Here is a 20,708-nt window from a genome sequence, read left to right as displayed (position 1 = left end):
GCCTGTCACGGCTCAAGGGTCCACCGGATTGCTGAACGGCCATCGGGCATGCAGGCATCGCATCCAATTTGTCGTATCGCATCAAAGACATCATTTTGTCGCATCGCACCGGATCGTTGCATCGCATCGAGGCGCCATCTTGTCACATTGTACCGGGACACAGTAAGAAACTGAGCATCAACTCCCCACAAAGTAAGAAAGCGATGTGTCAACTTCACTGCGCAGAAGTAAGGAACTGACGCATCCACTCCCCTGACTGTAAGGAACGGCGCATCACCTTCCCTGCGACCCTTTTGTTTGTTTTGCGTTATGCATCTAAGGTACTTTGAGAGTAAAGTGTTGTATTTACCATCTACATTGAACTAAGCTATTTCTACCATTTTAAATTCATATTCTTGATAGTGTATTGTGGATTTTTGTCATTTGGTCTCGTGTTAAGTCTAGTAAAGATTACTTATTTTTATTAACTGGTGTGGTGTGCATTTGTAGTGTTTTCACTGTATTACTGTATGTGTTCACAAATGCTTTACACACTGCCTCTGCAATAAGCCTATCTGCTCGTGACAAGCTATCAAGGGGGATTGAGCAGGGGTTATCTAGGAGTGTATCCCCCTTATCCTGACTAGACACAAGGGTCCCTATTTGGACAAAGGTGCAAACCATTGTCAACTAGAGACCCCCATTTCTAACAACAGCAATATACCACTTGAATATAAATTAATTATTTACCTAACATAGAACCTGAAAAACAAACAGTTTGAATTCCCAGTCCCTTCGATTCACAAAGCCATAGGGTTTGTAACCACAAAATGGTTTTTTATGCACTAAACCCATTTTGCAATTCAGTAAAGCCTTTCTGACTCCCTTTCAAACAAAATTCCCTTACAGCTGCCTGGCATTATCATAATCTGCCCAATAAAATCAGATGTTTGGTCCTCTTCCTGTCAGGCCCATAGACTATGCTTTGGTATCACGGACTCCTTGTAATACATGAAAGAAGGGTTTTTGTTTAGAAACTAAATTTGCAATGCTGCCGAACATTCCTGTATTCCAGTATGAAAACACAAATGTACTTGTGGAAACAATGAAGGAAAAGTCTTTCATGAGGTATATGTGTACAAGAAATCATCCATTAGACCCTACACAGTGACCTCGCATTTTTCAATTTCAGGTGTGAGCAGTTGATGCATTGCATTCTGGTACCTGTAGTCTTGCCTATTATGGGAAAAAGCAAAATAACAAGAACCAGGTTGCAAGAAAATATGTCTCTACAAGAGAGAGGTTGCTTGAGATTACTACTTTTCACCACTGCAACTTAAAATGGTTATTCAAATATTGAATTCACTGAAACTTTTTATGTAACACAAAAGCAATCTGCTTTGTAGACTACTCTGGTTTAAAAAAATACACAAAGCACAAGTAAATTTTTAAGTAAAGTTGGTCACTTTCGTTTTTCAATGTTGTGCTTTTATTGGTATATTTTTGTCAATTAATATTAAACTATATATTGTATGTTGCTTTTAACTTTTGCCTCATTCAAAGCATTTCCGAGGTAAACAAGAAATCTGGGGTTCTATCCAAGACCATTAATCGAAACATTGGGAAATCACTTACAATGACTAGCATTTAATGTCCTGGCTGGTATTTTTTTCCCTTATTAATACATACCTTTAACAGTTAATGTAGGAAGGATGGGGCATATTATCAAGTAGGGCGTTACAATTATCGCCGGTTTAGCGTCAGAAAACTGCCTCTAAAGCGGCGATAATGGGTTTGATAATATGCCTTGGAGAATTCCAATAGAAGCCCATGTTCACACCAGAGCATGGACTTCTATTGGAAGTCTCAATGGCATATTATCAAGCCCATTATCGCCGCTTTAGCGGCCGTTTTCTGCCGCTAAACCGGTGATAATTTTTAACGCCCTGCTTGATAATATGCCCCACAACTCTTTAAAATGTGTTTTCAGCTGCCCTAATGGCCCCTGACTGATAACTCAAGTAAACAAAGACAGAAAGGCAATGTTAAAATAAATACAGAATATTTCATATAAAGTTCTACTTAGGAATCGTGTGCAGGCCTTTGCAGGATCTTAAAACATGAAGAGAGATAACTGGTATTTTTCTCTGTGAAAGGTGGCGACCCTACCTTTGCTCCAGTCATTTCTGTGCTGCCTCTTCCCTTCTAAGAGGAGAGCAGTGCTCTGTCGAGGATGCTCTCCTTCAGGGGGCCGCACCTGCTCAGGTAAGGTGCCTGGTACGGATGCTTTCGTTCAGGGGGCCGCACCCGCTCAGTTAAGGTGCCTGGCGAGGATGCTCTCCTTCTGGGGGCCGCACCCACTCATGTAAGGTGCCTGGCGAGGATGCTCTCCTTCAGGGGGCCGCACCCACTCAGGTAAGGTGCCTGGCAGGGATGCTTTCCTTCAGGGAGCCGCACCCGCTCATGTAAGGTGCCTGGCGAGGATGCTCTCCTTCAGGGGGCCGCACCCGCTCAGTTAAGGTGCCTGGCGAGGATGCTCTCCTTCAGGGGGCCGCACCCGCTCATGTAAGGTGCTTGGCGAGGATGCTCTCCTTCTGGGGGCCGCACCCACTCATGTAAGGTGCCTGGCGAGGATGCTTTCCTTTAGGATGTTTGGCTTCTTTTCAGTCCTGGGTCTGCTCGGTGTCAGCTCACAATATGCTGCACACAGATGCTTTTAGAAATACATACTGCACAGACATGCTGAGGGGGGCACCTTCATATAAAGTAAACTGCCCCCGCCCCGCATCGCGGGGGTGTCCGTTACGCCCCTGCCCTCTATTGCCCCAAGCACCAGCTGGCGCACTGCATGCACTTTCTGTTTATTATTGTTACCAACAGAGCCCCGTGCGTCATTTTACACTAGAAAAGGCGATGAGTAAAGCGTAGAAGAGATTTGGGAAAAGGGGGTGGTGATGGACAGAGTTTCTGAATGATGCAGAATACTCTTACCAAGTCAAGAGATCATGGTTTTAATCCATCACAGTTTTTTAGCTCACTGCACCATCCCAGCTCAGAACCTGGCTACATGCAAATTAGTCTGTACCTGTCCCAGTGCATGATGGGAACAGAGCAAACCAAACTACCAAGCCAATTCTTATACTGGGAAGGAAACAAGCTTCCGGGGACCGGTTTCTGGCATCACAGCCTTCGTCGGCCCGGCTTGCTTGAATCCTGATGGTGCAATGAGCAAGGGACTCACGTCTGAGCATACCCTCCCACACTAAGTGCGGTTAAAATCGATTTGGGAAAAGGGGGTGGTGATGGACAGAGTTTCTGAATGATGCAGAATACTCTTACCAAGTCAAGAGATCATGGTTTTAATCCATCACCGTTTTTTAGCTCACTGCACCATCCCAGCTCAGAACCTGGCTACATGCAAATTAGTCTGTACCTGTCCCAGTGCATGATGGGAACAGAGCAAACCAAACTACCAAGCCAATTCTTATACTGGGAAGGAAACAAGCTTCCGGGGACCGGTTTCTGGCATCACAGCCTTCGTCGGCCCGGCTTGCTTGAATCCTGATGGTGCAATGAGCAAGGGACTCACGTCTGAGCATACCCTCCCACACTAAGTGCGGTTAAAATCGATTTGGGAAAAGGGGGTGGTGATGGACAGAGTTTCTGAATGATGCAGAATACTCTTACCAAGTCAAGAGATCATGGTTTTAATCCATCACCGTTTTTTAGCTCACTGCACCATCCCAGCTCAGAACCTGGCTACATGCAAATTAGTCTGTACCTGTCCCAGTGCATGATGGGAACAGAGCAAACCAAACTACCAAGCCAATTCTTATACTGGGAAGGAAACAAGCTTCCGGGGACCGGTTTCTGGCATCACAGCCTTCGTCGGCCCGGCTTGCTTGAATCCTGATGGTGCAATGAGCAAGGGACTCACGTCTGAGCATACCCTCCCACACTAAGTGCGGTTAAAATCGATTTGGGAAAAGGGGGTGGTGATGGACAGAGTTTCTGAATGATGCAGAATACTCTTACCAAGTCAAGAGATCATGGTTTTAATCCATCACCGTTTTTTAGCTCACTGCACCATCCCAGCTCAGAACCTGGCTACATGCAAATTAGTCTGTACCTGTCCCAGTGCATGATGGGAACAGAGCAAACCAAACTACCAAGCCAATTCTTATACTGGGAAGGAAACAAGCTTCCGGGGACCGGTTTCTGGCATCACAGCCTTCGTCGGCCCGGCTTGCTTGAATCCTGATGGTGCAATGAGCAAGGGACTCACGTCTGAGCATACCCTCCCACACTAAGTGCGGTTAAAATCGATTTGGGAAAAGGGGGTGGGGATGGACAGAGTTTCTGAATGATGCAGAATACTCTTACCAAGTCAAGAGATCATGGTTTTAATCCATCACCGTTTTTTAGCTCACTGCACCATCCCAGCTCAGAACCTGGCTACATGCAAATTAGTCTGTACCTGTCCCAGTGCATGATGGGAACAGAGCAAACCAAACTACCAAGCCAATTCTTATACTGGGAAGGAAACAAGCTTCCGGGGACCGGTTTCTGGCATCACAGCCTTCGTCGGCCCGGCTTGCTTGAATCCTGATGGTGCAATGAGCAAGGGACTCACGTCTGAGCATACCCTCCCACACTAAGTGCGGTTAAAATCGATTTGGGAAAAGGGGGTGGTGATGGACAGAGTTTCTGAATGATGCAGAATACTCTTACCAAGTCAAGAGATCATGGTTTTAATCCATCACCGTTTTTTAGCTCACTGCACCATCCCAGCTCAGAACCTGGCTACATGCAAATTAGTCTGTACCTGTCCCAGTGCATGATGGGAACAGAGCAAACCAAACTACCAAGCCAATTCTTATACTGGGAAGGAAACAAGCTTCCGGGGACCGGTTTCTGGCATCACAGCCTTCGTCGGCCCGGCTTGCTTGAATCCTGATGGTGCAATGAGCAAGGGACTCACGTCTGAGCATACCCTCCCACACTAAGTGCGGTTAAAATCGATTTGGGAAAAGGGGGTGGTGATGGACAGAGTTTCTGAATGATGCAGAATACTCTTACCAAGTCAAGAGATCATGGTTTTAATCCATCACCGTTTTTTAGCTCACTGCACCATCCCAGCTCAGAACCTGGCTACATGCAAATTAGTCTGTACCTGTCCCAGTGCATGATGGGAACAGAGCAAACCAAACTACCAAGCCAATTCTTATACTGGGAAGGAAACAAGCTTCCGGGGACCGGTTTCTGGCATCACAGCCTTCGTTGGCCCGGCTTGCTTGAATCCTGATGGTGCAATGAGCAAGGGACTCACGTCTGAGCATACCCTCCCACACTAAGTGCGGTTAAAATCGATTTGGGAAAAGGGGGTGGTGATGGACAGAGTTTCTGAATGATGCAGAATACTCTTACCAAGTCAAGAGATCATGGTTTTAATCCATCACCGTTTTTTAGCTCACTGCACCATCCCAGCTCAGAACCTGGCTACATGCAAATTAGTCTGTACCTGTCCCAGTGCATGATGGGAACAGAGCAAACCAAACTACCAAGCCAATTCTTATACTGGGAAGGAAACAAGCTTCCGGGGACCGGTTTCTGGCATCACAGCCTTCGTCGGCCCGGCTTGCTTGAATCCTGATGGTGCAATGAGCAAGGGACTCACGTCTGAGCATACCCTCCCACACTAAGTGCGGTTAAAATCGATTTGGGAAAAGGGGGTGGTGATGGACAGAGTTTCTGAATGATGCAGAATACTCTTACCAAGTCAAGAGATCATGGTTTTAATCCATCACCGTTTTTTAGCTCACTGCACCATCCCAGCTCAGAACCTGGCTACATGCAAATTAGTCTGTACCTGTCCCAGTGCATGATGGGAACAGAGCAAACCAAACTACCAAGCCAATTCTTATACTGGGAAGGAAACAAGCTTCCGGGGACCGGTTTCTGGCATCACAGCCTTCGTCGGCCCGGCTTGCTTGAATCCTGATGGTGCAATGAGCAAGGGACTCACGTCTGAGCATACCCTCCCACACTAAGTGCGGTTAAAATCGATTTGGGAAAAGGGGGTGGTGATGGACAGAGTTTCTGAATGATGCAGAATACTCTTACCAAGTCAAGAGATCATGGTTTTAATCCATCACTGTTTTTTAGCTCACTGCACCATCCCAGCTCAGAACCTGGCTACATGCAAATTAGTCTGTACCTGTCCCAGTGCATGATGGGAACAGAGCAAACCAAACTACCAAGCCAATTCTTATACTGGGAAGGAAACAAGCTTCCGGGGACCGGTTTCTGGCATCACAGCCTTCATCGGCCCGGCTTGCTTGAATCCTGATGGTGCAATGAGCAAGGGACTCACGTCTGAGCATACCCTCCCACACTAAGTGCGGTTAAAATCGATTTGGGAAAAGGGGGTGGTGATGGACAGAGTTTCTGAATGATGCAGAATACTCTTACCAAGTCAAGAGATCATGGTTTTAATCCATCACCGTTTTTTAGCTCACTGCACCATCCCAGCTCAGAACCTGGCTACATGCAAATTAGTCTGTACCTGTCCCAGTGCATGATGGGAACAGAGCAAACCAAACTACCAAGCCAATTCTTATACTGGGAAGGAAACAAGCTTCCGGGGACCGGTTTCTGGCATCACAGCCTTCGTCGGCCCGGCTTGCTTGAATCCTGATGGTGCAATGAGCAAGGGACTCACGTCTGAGCATACCCTCCCACACTAAGTGCGGTTAAAATCGATTTGGGAAAAGGGGGTGGTGATGGACAGAGTTTCTGAATGATGCAGAATACTCTTACCAAGTCAAGAGATCATGGTTTTAATCCATCACCGTTTTTTAGCTCACTGCACCATCCCAGCTCAGAACCTGGCTACATGCAAATTAGTCTGTACCTGTCCCAGTGCATGATGGGAACAGAGCAAACCAAACTACCAAGCCAATTCTTATACTGGGAAGGAAACAAGCTTCCGGGGACCGGTTTCTGGCATCACAGCCTTCGTCGGCCCGGCTTGCTTGAATCCTGATGGTGCAATGAGCAAGGGACTCACGTCTGAGCATACCCTCCCACACTAAGTGCGGTTAAAATCGATTTGGGAAAAGGGGGTGGTGATGGACAGAGTTTCTGAATGATGCAGAATACTCTTACCAAGTCAAGAGATCATGGTTTTAATCCATCACCGTTTTTTAGCTCACTGCACCATCCCAGCTCAGAACCTGGCTACATGCAAATTAGTCTGTACCTGTCCCAGTGCATGATGGGAACAGAGCAAACCAAACTACCAAGCCAATTCTTATACTGGGAAGGAAACAAGCTTCCGGGGACCGGTTTCTGGCATCACAGCCTTCGTCGGCCCGGCTTGCTTGAATCCTGATGGTGCAATGAGCAAGGGACTCACGTCTGAGCATACCCTCCCACACTAAGTGCGGTTAAAATCGATTTGGGAAAAGGGGGTGGTGATGGACAGAGTTTCTGAATGATGCAGAATACTCTTACCAAGTCAAGAGATCATGGTTTTAATCCATCACCGTTTTTAGCTCACTGCACCATCCCAGCTCAGAACCTGGCTACATGCAAATTAGTCTGTACCTGTCCCAGTGCATGATGGGAACAGAGCAAACCAAACTACCAAGCCAATTCTTATACTGGGAAGGAAACAAGCTTCCGGGGACCGGTTTCTGGCATCACAGCCTTCGTCGGCCCGGCTTGCTTGAATCCTGATGGTGCAATGAGCAAGGGACTCACGTCTGAGCATACCCTCCCACACTAAGTTCCCTTCTAAGAGGAGAGCAGTGCTCTGTCGAGGATGCTCTCCTTCAGGGGGCCGCACCCGCTCAGGTAAGGTGCCTGGTACGGATGCTTTCCTTCAGGGGGCCGCACCCGCTCAGTTAAGGTGCCTGGCGAGGATGCTCTCCTTCTGGGGGCCGCACCCACTCATGTAAGGTGCCTGGCGAGGATGCTCTCCTTCAGGGGGCCGCACCCACTCAGGTAAGGTGCCTGGCAGGGATGCTTTCCTTCAGGGAGCCGCACCCGCTCATGTAAGGTGCCTGGCGAGGATGCTCTCCTTCAGGGGGCCGCACCCGCTCAGTTAAGGTGCCTGGCGAGGATGCTCTCCTTCAGGGGGCCGCACCCGCTCATGTAAGGTGCTTGGCGAGGATGCTCTCCTTCTGGGGGCCGCACCCACTCATGTAAGGTGCCTGGCGAGGATGCTTTCCTTTAGGATGTTTGGCTTCTTTTCAGTCCTGGGTCTGCTCGGTGTCAGCTCACAATATGCTGCACACAGATGCTTTTAGAAATACATACTGCACAGACATGCTGAGGGGGGCACCTTCATATAAAGTAAACTGCCCCCGCCCCGCATCGCGGGGGTGTCCGTTACGCCCCTGCCCTCTATTGCCCCAAGCACCAGCTGGCGCACTGCATGCACTTTCTGTTTATTATTGTTACCAACAGAGCCCCGTGCGTCATTTTACACTAGAAAAGGCGATGAGTAAAGCGTAGAAGAGACCATTAAAAATCAACAATCGTACAATATAAGTAGAGCTGGAACAGGCGATGGAATGTGAGTGTTTTACAGAAAGATAAAGTGGGCACTTTAATCCTCGCAGGTCCCCTGGGATCTCACATGGGCTTGTGAAGTTTTGCTCATGAGGGCCAAAGGGGTCCTTCTGTCTGCTGCGCAGGCGGGCTGCAGCACAGCCGGGAACTCAGGCAGACTGGAGCCTTCAAGGTCCCATTGCAGTACCTATTACAGCCAGTGCTTAATTTGTAAAATAATAAGTGCCAGGGCTCTCATCAGGAGGCCACTGCAGCTTGCACCACCCATTGCTCCTACCAGTGCTGCCAATAACAGTACCAGTAGAACTACTAGCCACCTAGCAGTGTGCCAAATCAGACTATTCAACCCCTCCCCCCATAGCTATAAGAATGGCTTGTGCCACAGGCATTAGTCATTTTTAATGTATTTCGAATGAATAAACAAATGTTGTTGTGAGGATCTCTAAATGAAAGAAATCAGCCACATGATGTCACTGTTTGTCTGAGTACCGTGGTGACAATATAGTGCCGTGGTTGACAATAGTGCCGGTGCTGAGCACCGGAAACCACAGCCTTAAATTAAGCACTTATCACAGCAAGACCCTAATAGCTTGAATTCAGCATAGGCGGCACATTAAGCAGGTATATACTTACGATATTTGGAGAACATGCACACTAGCAAGGGGGTATCAAGTTTAATAGTTTTTCTTTTTCTCTTTTACATTATGGTTCAACATTCTTTCGTACAGTAGCATTTGCTGTTAATCTTTGAAGTGACTTAATGCTGTCATTGGTTGGTAATAAGGCCGAGTGTGGCGATTTGCACCCACAGCCTAGCGGACACAAAAATGCAAATGGAGCTACACTATATTTTGTACTTTAATATGACGTATTTACAGCTGTATGTTGTGTTGGGTGTAAAATGCATAAAGATTTTTTTTTTTTAAACAGGGACGCTTCAAGACATGCCAGTGCTTTGGGAAAGCATTAGGGCCGGGGCAGAACAAGTCACGGGCCAGGCTGCTGTCTCGTCGGGCTTCATGGGCTGGGACAGAGTCAGTCACATGTCAAGCTGATGTCTCAATGGGACCTCATGAGCTGTGGCAAAGGTAATCACGTGACTGACATTGTTTTGGTGCTTCTTGGGTTGGAGCACAGTCAGGCATGGTTCAGGTTGGTGTCCCAATGGGGCTTAATGGGTTGGGGCAGAGCCAGTCACATGCCTTGATTCTGTGGAATTAAGTATGCTGCCCGACGTAAAGTGCTACAATACCTCCTCAAGGGCAGTAAGCGCTAATAAATGTTGAAACACAATAAAATACAATGGAGCGTTTATTATTTCACAGTCGCGTATTTTCAAAATCGGAGCATTTTCAATATTATTTACAACAACGTCATTGTTGTTACTCAGTTATCTTATGCAGCTAACAACCGTTGACAGAGCCAATGGCCCTGGCTTGTTTTAGGTGTAGTGGGTATATCTGGATGCAATAACAGAAAGAGGCAGTTAAATGGTAAGCACAGATTTGAACTTACATGTTTAAGCCACTCCTTTAATTACATCGGGCCAACCCCTTTGAGAGAACCCCCCCCCCCCCAGTTTTTCCATCCCACTTAAAGCCCTGAGACCACACTCATTCTTTTACAAACCAAGCACTGCCCAAACTCGTGTGATAAGGTTGCATCTCTTCCTGTGCTTCACAGTTTAAGAATGCATAGTTAGATAAACAGGTAACATGGAGCTAACCACCTGTGGAAATTTAGCTTGTAACTGAACATTATCTGCGCCATCTTGCCTCTCCCCAGCGCCACGCACAGCGAACGCACGGTCGCCATTTTAGGCACCCCACTCTCTCCCCCGCTCATTGTCGATTGCCAGCGCGTTCCCCTGGCGCTGCAAGCATCCCCCGCGCGCCGACCACCCCCGCTCTCTCATACACGGGCCATAAACCCTCTCCTTCTGCGTGACCCTGCCATGGAATCACACCCCGCGCCTGACCGACATCCCATACATGGTCATGCATCTCTTTGATAACCCCCTTCCTCTGCGCCCCATTGTCCAAACCGATCCCAGGCCATCACCTAGCCCTGCGGATGCAGTTTATTGCCCCTACTGTAAGGGAAACGCCCCACATCAAAGGGATTACAGTAGATCAAAGCCCCCACCCCCTGAGACCCGGCCGGTCGCACACACCCCCGGGAATTGGCGGAATGTCCAGCTGCGTGATAGCCATCTCCTACTGTGGATGGGGTGGGGACTTCCACGGTAGATATGTGTGGGAATGAGCTCGAAGTGGGGATTCCGAGGATGTTCTTTCATGTTCCAAGACAATCTCAAGAATGTGCCATGTACGATAACCCTGCAATAAAGTCATAAACCTGTGTATAAGAGGCTAGGCCTCAGAGATGCAGTTACAGCACCTCGTGACGATACCTTGCTGTCTGATCTGATGTGTTCTGCTCCGACGGAATAAAACTTTGTTTCCTGCCTTCCAGTCTCCGGCGCCTGCCTCTTTATTGGTTTAACATCGAATGGTATAAGAGGCGATTACCGCCGGGCAATACTTGAAAGGTTATCGACTGAAACTGCCGCTACCGTTTAACAATTGGCGTCCCAAACGTGGGGCCCATCAGCGACACGTGGATCCAGTGGGAGAGGTCCTGACGACAGAGTGAATGACTGCAACGATCGGGAGAGCTCCTGCCCGATAGACCCTCGTCTGGCAGCCGATCATCCGAACTTCACTGGTTCCGAGCAGACCTCTCTCGAGTGATCTACGGTCCTGACTGGGAACCATCAGGAGTGCCGCGGCAAATACGGAGAGTAGAGGACGATCGGGCGCTGGAGGCGGAAGACGAGAAACTGTCCACGCGGTCCGGGTAAGGTCGTGAAACACGACAAATTGCGAAATAATTGATTGATTGTTTGAAATACTAGTATTGCTCATTGATTGTTCTCTTTGAGATATTCGCTGTCTACAAACGGGGAGGAGTAGAAATACTCTCTCTCTCTCCCTTTGCAGATAGTGAAGGGTAGGTAACGCAGACTTTTGTCCCCGTTGTAACCCGTCGTGCCTATCTTTATCTCCCCACTGATTGATTGTCCGAACATTGATTGTTTTGAAGAATAGTGCTCTTTGAGATTCTCTGTTTGCAAATAACATAGAATAGAAATATTCTGTCTAGTCTTTGCAAATAGTGAAGGGTAGGTAACGCAGACTTTTGTCCCCGTTGTAACCCGTCGTGCCTATCTTTATCTCCCCATTGATTGATTGATTGATTGTCCGAACACTAGTTGTTCGATATTGGTTCTTTGGAGGTATTCTCTGCTTACAAATAACGAGGAATAGAGATATTCTGTCTAGTCTTTGCGAGCAGTGAAAAGATAGGTAGTGCTGACTTTTGTCCCCGTTGAAACCCGTCATGCCTATCTTCTCCCCACTGATTGGTAGTTGGTTCTGCCCGGACCGCTTATTAGAGGTGAACCATCCGGCTCCTCTGGAAGGCACCCCTAATAAGGACATGTTCACTAAAATACGAACTAATCGCCGTAGTTTATAGCAAGCTATGGCATAAAATATACAAAGGGGGACCCCGAGAGTCAGTGGCCACTGGTAGGATCCTTTTTGACCCTACAAAACTAAAGAAACGCTAGGAAATAGCCCTTTGTGGGATATATGGAACTAGGGGAAGGAACCAAGCTCACGGTCAAGACGGCCACGAGGTAGCCCGGCTCCATCGCTCTCTCTGCCTAAACATGTCTGCCCTACCACCCACCCCGCCCAGTAGACACAACCGGAAGTCTGTTGATACCCACCATCAACGTCACCGAACTTGACTAGGATCACGCACAATTGGACAATGCCATTTTCCGATTACACTAACTAGATTGCAAATATGTACAACACTCCAACAAAGTAGTATGATTAAACATTTTAATAACTTATAGGTATAACAACATTCCGACAAGAAGAACAGGTTAAAACACGTTTTAAACAACTATTTACATGACAGTCTGCTGCGACCTGCATCCCAAAGCATTTACGTCCACGTGACACCGTCCTCGCCTCTCCTCCCTCGAAGTTGCAACATTGACCTGCTTTGGGCGGTCCTTTTAGTCGGCTTTGGGCTATAAAAGCCATGCAAAATCCATCGACATCAGTGGCGGACGACTGTGCGAATAGGCCGGAGGCTACACGAAGCGCCAAGACCCTGGCAACGCCAAGGCGGAGTCTGCCACGCCGTGCGGATCTTCCCATTCTCTTCTTCTTCCTTCAATAACGAAGGGTGCCCTGGCGGGGGGAAGCGACGCGGACGGGCTTCCCCCGCCTCCCCAGGTGGAGGCTCACCAGCAGATGAGGGCACCCCAACCATTTTACTCGCCGGCCAGCTGAGTTGCACCCTGCCATTTTACTCGCCGGCCGGCTGAGTTGCACCCTGCCACTTCATTCGCCGTTCGGCTGAGTTGGCGCCCCTGCACTCGACCGCCGGACAACCACCCAAGCACGGGTTCACCAGGATTGCCACTAGCGCCCGACGCGAGGAGTGTGCCCCCGCAGCCGAGTAATCGGGGACCCACCCCGGTGGCGATACCATCCGAACTGCTGCTGTCGCTGCTACTGGACCCACCCCGGTGGCTGTACCGAAGAGCTGCTGCTGCCTTTGGACTCCGGCGGTCGGTTCTTCGGATCCAGGCCTAGCCCACCGTGAGACGATTCTGGACTCGAAAGCTTGTCTGCTTGGGCGTGGGCCCCACCCTTGGAAAAACGCCACCACAGCTTTGCAGATTCTGCGGGGGTCATTGGCCCTCGACTCCCGCGGACTTCCGGTAAGGACAAACCGCCGCCATTGTTCTTTGCCCCGGGCGGCAGCCACCTTGCCTCCGCTTGGTGCAGTGAGAAAGACTGATTCAAGGCGTCGGCGGAAGAACCCGCCTGCTGCCCCGCCCCAAGAACGGACCACGGCATTGCTACAAGATCGCGGTGACGCCATGCTGACGCAAGCTGACGCTAACGAAAGTTCTCGAACTACCGAAAGGAATTCTGGTCCAACAGCTAATTCATGGAAAGACTTAGACTGTACACTGGCCCGACCTCGCCCCAAAATGGCGCCGATGTAGGAGAGGCCTACAACTCCTTGTGGCGTTCCAGTCACGTGGCATTTGTGTTAAAAGGATATGTATGTGATGTTTCCACACATGATGAGCAGAGGGACGGGAAGGGTACTGACCGAACATACGTACAACCTTACTGATTGCTGACCTACCCATTTTTATTTAGCGTTTTTATTCTTTTATGCTAAGATAGTGTTGCTCATGATACTCGACGCCTCTCACGCCGTGGCCGGCCTGAACGGTTGTAGGCCCGTATTTGTATACTGACATTGTTTTAAATAAAGGGCTTCTTGAAAGGATTACGGAATCAGTGTCATGACAAATCATATAGGTTGATAAAGATTTTTCTTTTGAATAAATGATTGTTACTCCCAATCAATAGAAAACAGATAATGCAGACCCCATTTACATGAATCTTTTTGATTAACGGAATTTGTGCCCGTCACACCTGTCTTTTCCAAGAGTTGTCAGAAAATGGTCAACCATAGCTTAAGGTATATGCCGAATGCAAGGTATGGTATCTTGCACCATAATACACGACCGATTGAGAAATGCATGTACGACCAGGGAACCCGAATTTAGGAGATGAATGAAATAGAGCATCTTTGTCTCGGAAGAAAAGAATAATAGGTCTGTGGTATTACCCACTCCTGCGGCTAGCCTGGTACGTGGTAAGTAGAACTTTTTCGTGTCTACGCGCGCTAAGGTACTTTGAATACTGCACATCCCCTCCCCTCTTTTTCCCCTCTATAGGTCACGACGAAGTTCCGACTGAAGAATGGAGTGGACATGGACTGCACCGTGTTCAATATCGAGAAAAACATAGACAAACGTTGTGGGATAATGCGCAAAGTGCAGACCACCATTGGGAACATGAAAAACTGTATGGTATGATTGTGCGTGTGTGCTACGATTATGCGGTATGAATGTGTATGCATTTCATGCTTGAGTTGCTTGAAGACAGCGTCATCGTATGGTTGAAGTGCTCGTCCATCGATCAAAGGGAGGAGAGTAAAAGGTCCGACACCCCCCCCCCCCCCAAGATAAACTACAAAATACTGAAAATACGCAGCATGCATAGGAAAGAGGACAGGAAAGGAGAGGTCCCCATACTCAACGTAGCCCTGAGTCTCCGTCTTAAGTTTCTGCGCTTGATGCATGTACTGTCACACCCTATCCGGTATTCGTGTGTGCGTGATCACCAAATTTATGTCTTTCCCCCGCTTGTGTTTTCTTACATAGAACAGACCTATGCTACTCCATGTTGTGTGTGCACCAAGTGGCCTATTATCATACACATGTCTCTCTCTCTCGTTTTGTGTCGTACATATGCCAAATAGCCTACTTGATGCACACGTCTCCGTCTCTCTCTCTCTCTCTCTCTCTCTCTCTCTCTCTCTCTCTCACTCACTCTCTCTCTCTCTCTCTCTCTCTCTCTCTCTCTCTCACTCTCTCTCCCTCCCTCACTAAAGGCTTTCTTGCCCTCTTTCTTTTTGAATAAATTAACGACACATACCTCTTCGGTAAGTGTATAATTGGCCTGAAACACGACGGTGTTCGAACAAATTGGCAGAAACAAAAACCAACCGTACTTTACCACGTTACTACCTCTCCTTTCTGCAAATGTTGAACTTAATTGGCTGAGAAAGAAAGGACAGGTAAGACGACTGATGTCTCCCAATTTGGCCCTCATCACGGGGACTATATGTCAGTGGTTTTCGTTTTTAGAGCTTTAACAACACCATCTCCACCGCCCAGAATTGCCCCCGCCCAATTACCCCGAAATAGAATGTCTAAGCACCCCGTTCTCCCAAAATAACCCCAGCCCTATACTAGCCGTCTCAGAGTATTTCGAACGAAACAGCTGATGACCTTATTCTCTAAAAAAATACATCGCCTAAACTGATAAGGGTTACCTATTGTCTCCAGCAAGAATAATGTTTAGCTTATGTTCCTCCCCGAAATAGATACCTGTGAACCCATGACAGTAGCACCTCGTACTTTTTCCATAAAACTTAGCAGTCCTCGGAGGAAAATGTGTATTAACAGAACTTGTGTTAAAATGAACAAGTCTCTACCGGAGAAGCCGGTTCGAATTTTTGATAAACCAGAAAGTCAACAGATGTCAGGCCTCCTGCAACGATTATAGGGCGCAGGAATCGACACCTAGCAGGCCAGACGATGGACCGGGACACCCACAGAAACCTGCACCACAGCAATGATTAATAGATTAGTAACACGCACACTAACATCAGAGTTAATAGACATCAATCATACAGCAACCGATAAAAGCATTTCCGCAACTACTCGGTGGTTGGGAGAGAGGATGAAGTGTGTAAATGTCTTCCCTGCCAACTCTCTAAGATTTTGTTTCTTGTACTCATTCAAAGATAACCTGCTGCCATCGGAAGAGAGGGGTCGGACGTGACGCACAGCCTGGCTGCGGACCATGGAACATCTATGGCATCGACCAAGGGGGAAGCAACGAAGCAAAAAGGGCGTGAGACAAGGCACCATTATCAGGATGATAAGCGATAGAACGAAGGGCTATATCGAGGCCCCTGCTCACTGACCAGCGTGCCTGAAGTCCCAACCCGTCGGGCCCGATTGATGGGCCCAGTGCTGGAAGATTCTGCTCTCCTTGGTCCGCATTTTGATCCGATCCCACTCCACCCCCCTCTTCCCCCGGCATCCCGAAGCACGCCACACCCCTTCTCTCTCTCTCTCTTTTATATGGATTTTGAATTTGACTTAACTACCGAAGAACAAAAAAAAGGCGGGTACCCTGTCTCAAAGTACCTATGATGAACTGTGTTAGGGAACAGGACTGTGATCGGAGAACAGCGAATGGTCACACCCTGCCACGTGAGAAATTGGATTTGAGCTGGACCTTAGCTCCACCGCCGGTGCTCAACAGTGCCAACAAAAGAAGAACAACAATAAGAGCTTACCAGTGATGGCTCTTTATAATAGGACACTGGAAAGAAGAACTCATGTTAAGTTGAAATCCTCTCCCAACCACCTTTTTATATTAACTATCTTCCTATCGAGTTTTCATGATGTTGCGTCAGTCACTTCCGACTGTACACTGAGAAGTTAAGAAAATCTAACTTTGTATAATGACGTTCATACAACACCAGCCATGCACACGACTGTACTGACTATTTTTGATCCACACGAAGTCTGGGCCTTAAGTAATGTACGAAATATCCCTTGTTTTGCCAGAAACATTTTTGCTTTACAATATCCTGTTTGTGCTCAAACAAGCTCCCCTCCTCCTATCCCTGGGCCTGACATGCGGCGCAGCTGATGTAATTTTGTATGTACTACCTCCTCGCCTACTTTATCAACTGTATGTAACTATGTACAAATGTGTCAGATTACTCCTGCCTGCCCTAAAAACTCTGTGGGGCAGATTTATGAGCCCCTTGCGCCACTTTTGCGTCACTTTTAACAAGGGAAAAGTGACGCAAAAGTGGCGCAAGGGGCTCATAAATCTGCCCCTGTATCTTTAAGAAATGTATGAAAAACATTAACGGTATTATAGCTGAAGGGTTAACGAAGGTGAATGTCGGCCAGGCAAGCTGGCGAGATATGTTAAAAGGGAGGACTGTGGAAATTTAGCTTGTAACTGAACATTATCTGCGCCATCTTGCCTCTCCCCAGCGCCACGCACAGCGAACGCACGGCCGCCATTTTAGGCACCCCACTCTCTCCCCCGCTCATTGTCGATCGCCAGCGCGTTCCCCTGGCGCTGCAAGCATCCCCCGTGCGCCGACCACCCCCGCTCTCTCATACACGGGCCATAAACCCTCTCCTTCTGCGCGACCCTGCCATGGAATCACACCCCGCGCCTGACCGACATCCCATACATGGTCATGCATCTCTTTGATAACCCCCTTCCTCTGCGCCCCATTGTCCGAACCGATCCCAGGCCATCACCTAGCCCTGCGGATGCAGTTTATTGCCCCTACTGTAAGGGAAACACCCCACATCAAAGGGATTACAGTAGATCAAAGCCCCCACCCCCTGAGACCCGGCCGGTCGCACACACCCCCGGGAATTGGCGGAATGTCCAGCTGCGTGATAGCCATCTCCTACTGTGGATGGGGTGGGGACTTCCACGGTAGATATGTGTGGGAACGAGCTCGAAGTGGGGATTCCGAGGATGTTCTTTCATGTTCCAAGACAATCTCAAGAATGTGCCATGTACGATAACCCTGCAATAAAGTCATAAACCTGTGTATAAGAGGCTAGGCCTCAGAGATGCAGTTAGAGCACCTCGTGACGATACCTTGCTGTCTGATCTGATGTGTTCTGCTCCGACGGAATAAAACTTTGTTTCCTGCCTTCCAGTCTCCGGCGCCTGCCTCTTTATTGGTTTAACATCGAATGGTATAAGAGGCGATTACCGCCGGGCAATACTTGAAAGGTTATCGACTGAAACTGCCGCTACCGTTTAATACACCCCACCAGCATTAATGCTGCCAGGAAAGTTGTTTACTTTTCAAAACAAGCCCCCTCCCACGACTGACATCTCAATTCCCAACCCGCTTCCAACCCTCTTTCCTCCTAATGCTCTCTCGCCCATCGACTAGGCAGACTCCCTCCCGCCATTTGCTGCATGTTTTAGTGGGGTGCACCGTGTTAAATGTCAGGATATTTGAGAGCCAGGCCCCCAACTCTCCCTGACTGACAGACTCCCCTGGTCTCCACCTCACTCACTTTTTTAAGCTTGATTTTCTTACTCTTCTTCTCTCCGCTAATCTGCTCTCCTCTAGCCCTCCTTACTCTACTCTCTTTCTCATCAGCTTTCGTTCGTTTCTTTATTTCTTTCTTGCTTTTGTTCGTTCCTTCTTTTTCCCATTCCTCTCCTCCCCCCCGCACTCTTCTCTTACTTCCTCTTCTTTTCTCTTTCTCCCTCTCATTTTCTCCCTTTCTTCTTTTGCTTTGTTAGCCTGTCTCTTCCTCGTCTCTCTTTCTTGCTCTTCTTTCTTACGAACCGGTCTCTCTCTTCTCCTGCTTCAGCTTTTTACCCTCCTATTTCTTATTAGCCTATCTTCCACACGTTACTCTTTCTTCCTCTTATTTTCCCTCCTCTCTCATATCCTCTTTTTTTCTTGCTTCTTATCGTCTTTCTTTATATATTCATTTCCTTTCTCTGCCTTTTTCCACTCTCTTTTTAGTCTGCCTTTCTTTCTCGCATGCCGTCTGCTCTCTTCATATACCCTGCCCTCGCCTCTCTTCCGAACTCTCCTGTCTTTTTTCCTCGTCTCTTTCTCTTTCTCTCTCCTCTCCCTCTTTTCTTCTCTCTTGGTTTGTCTTTTCTACCTCCCCACCTGCATTAGTTTGCTCCTTGCTGCAGCCCGCGGGCGCCACAAGCACCCTCCAGTGCCCGTACTTACCAGACAAAGTAGACGAGGATGAGGAGCTGCACGAGCCTGTAGATGGTCCCCAGATTCCGGTTCTTCACCACAATCATCTTCGGGGTTTCATAGTCCCAGAACTGCCAGAAACATTCCAGACAGCGGAAGCGTAAGGCTGACACCTGCGGGCCCATTGCTGATACCCCTGGATGACGGTCCTGAAGCGCCTCACTGCCCCACCACAGCTTCAGAAGCCGCTTCACGCCCTGCGTCTCCAGGCTGACCCGCCCCGGAGCTGAGCTGAGCATCATCTGCTCTCTGTCCCTCCGCACGGTGCGCTGATGGGCTCACACCTTCCCGGACTGTCTTCACACTCAAGGAGCTTCCAGTCTGCTGCGGGAGAAGCGGCAACTCACAGCTGGTACTAGGGAGTCTCCTAGAGGCTACTGGTGGAAGTACACCCAGGAGCTCATGAGAACATTCTGTTAAAAACATGTCTGCATTAACCAGTGATGCAGGACAATAGTGTTGGGTGGGCCTCCAACTATTCGGAGATTGGCATACTATTTACTGTGGCATAGCAATATTACTGTGCGAGAATTCTTCTCTTCTGCCTAAGTATATTTGTTTCTAGTTTTGAGTATATAAATAGGGCGGGCTGCAAATTTACAATAGCTACCTCTAATGTTTACTTAAAAAATAAAATAAGTGCAGAGAGCCAGTGTGCTTCCTTGCGAACCCGCCGCCAGTTTTACAAAATGCAAGTGTTTTTGAATACCAAGGCTGCTTGGAATTGATTCCACCTCATGTCTCTTTCCTCCACTATTCTACGCTTCCAGTCTCTTTATCTCACTTTTCCAGGTTCTTTTCCTTCCTTTGTCTGTTTTCTTACCCTTTTCTTTCTCCTTCTTTTCCCCTTTTTTGCTTTTCTTTCTTTTACTCTTGGTCAAAGTCTGATGATAAGAAATAAATCCGAATCGACAAAAATATATGCTGGTAACCATCACATGGAACAAATTAAGCACTGGGTTTACACAATGAAGAGACATTAATGGTGTGATTCATTGTGTTGTAATTGTGTTGAGTGAGTGACTTCCGGGTTCAGTGACTGGCGCTTTATTTGTTCGTCCGGGCTCGAGGTGCAGCAGTATCACTCTGGTGTAGGGGATTTTTCTGGGGTCTTACCCAACATATCGTCATGTCCTTGACTTGCATACTTGGCTCATTTAAACCTCTGACATTCTATGTCTCCATCTGCCTAAACCTACTCGACCTTCCAAACTAAATCCTACTGAGCTGTCCCTACCAGAGTCACCGACCTAACATATGTAACCCAAAAGAAAGGCAAGTGCATTCTGCAACAACACTACTTTTACTCAAAAAATACTTTATTTCAGCAGAGCCATGAAGGTTTTACATCAACACAATAAACACAGTCATAATATCTGTAGATGCTCCCTCTTAAAGCTAGCTCACAATGAAGTTATATACATTAATAGACTTTAAAAATGTATTAAAAAATACTATACATAATTATTAATCAATATTTACAATTAAAACTTAAAAGTTCAGCATTTCATAACAAGGCTTCTCTTTATCCACATCCTAGCCATGAATTTTGCTATAGCACAAACATACAGTGCAGAGGCATCAGGTCTTAGTATCCTTAAGGCCCCATAAGCCTACATGCAGGT

The 20,708-nt window shown here is 47.8% G+C and overlaps 1 protein-coding gene across 1 annotated transcript in view; it reads right to left on the bottom strand.

The window, feature by feature from the left end:
• P2RX2 (purinergic receptor P2X 2) overlaps positions 1–19,325 on the bottom strand; it is a 201,098-nt gene extending 181,773 nt beyond the window's left edge. The window contains exon 1 of the mRNA XM_085633926.1: positions 19,054–19,325. Coding sequence (XP_085490052.1) covers positions 19,054–19,325 — 272 coding nt within the window. The remainder of the gene's footprint in view (positions 1–19,053) is intronic.
• Positions 19,326–20,708: the final 1,383 nt, after the last annotated feature.

This window comes from Triturus cristatus, chromosome 11, assembly GCF_964204655.1.
Source record: "Triturus cristatus chromosome 11, aTriCri1.1, whole genome shotgun sequence".
In the NCBI taxonomy this organism is placed as follows: domain Eukaryota; kingdom Metazoa; phylum Chordata; class Amphibia; order Caudata; family Salamandridae; genus Triturus; species Triturus cristatus.
Note: the sequence above shows the minus strand (reverse complement) of the source record. Positions and strands in the feature narration are given on the sequence as shown.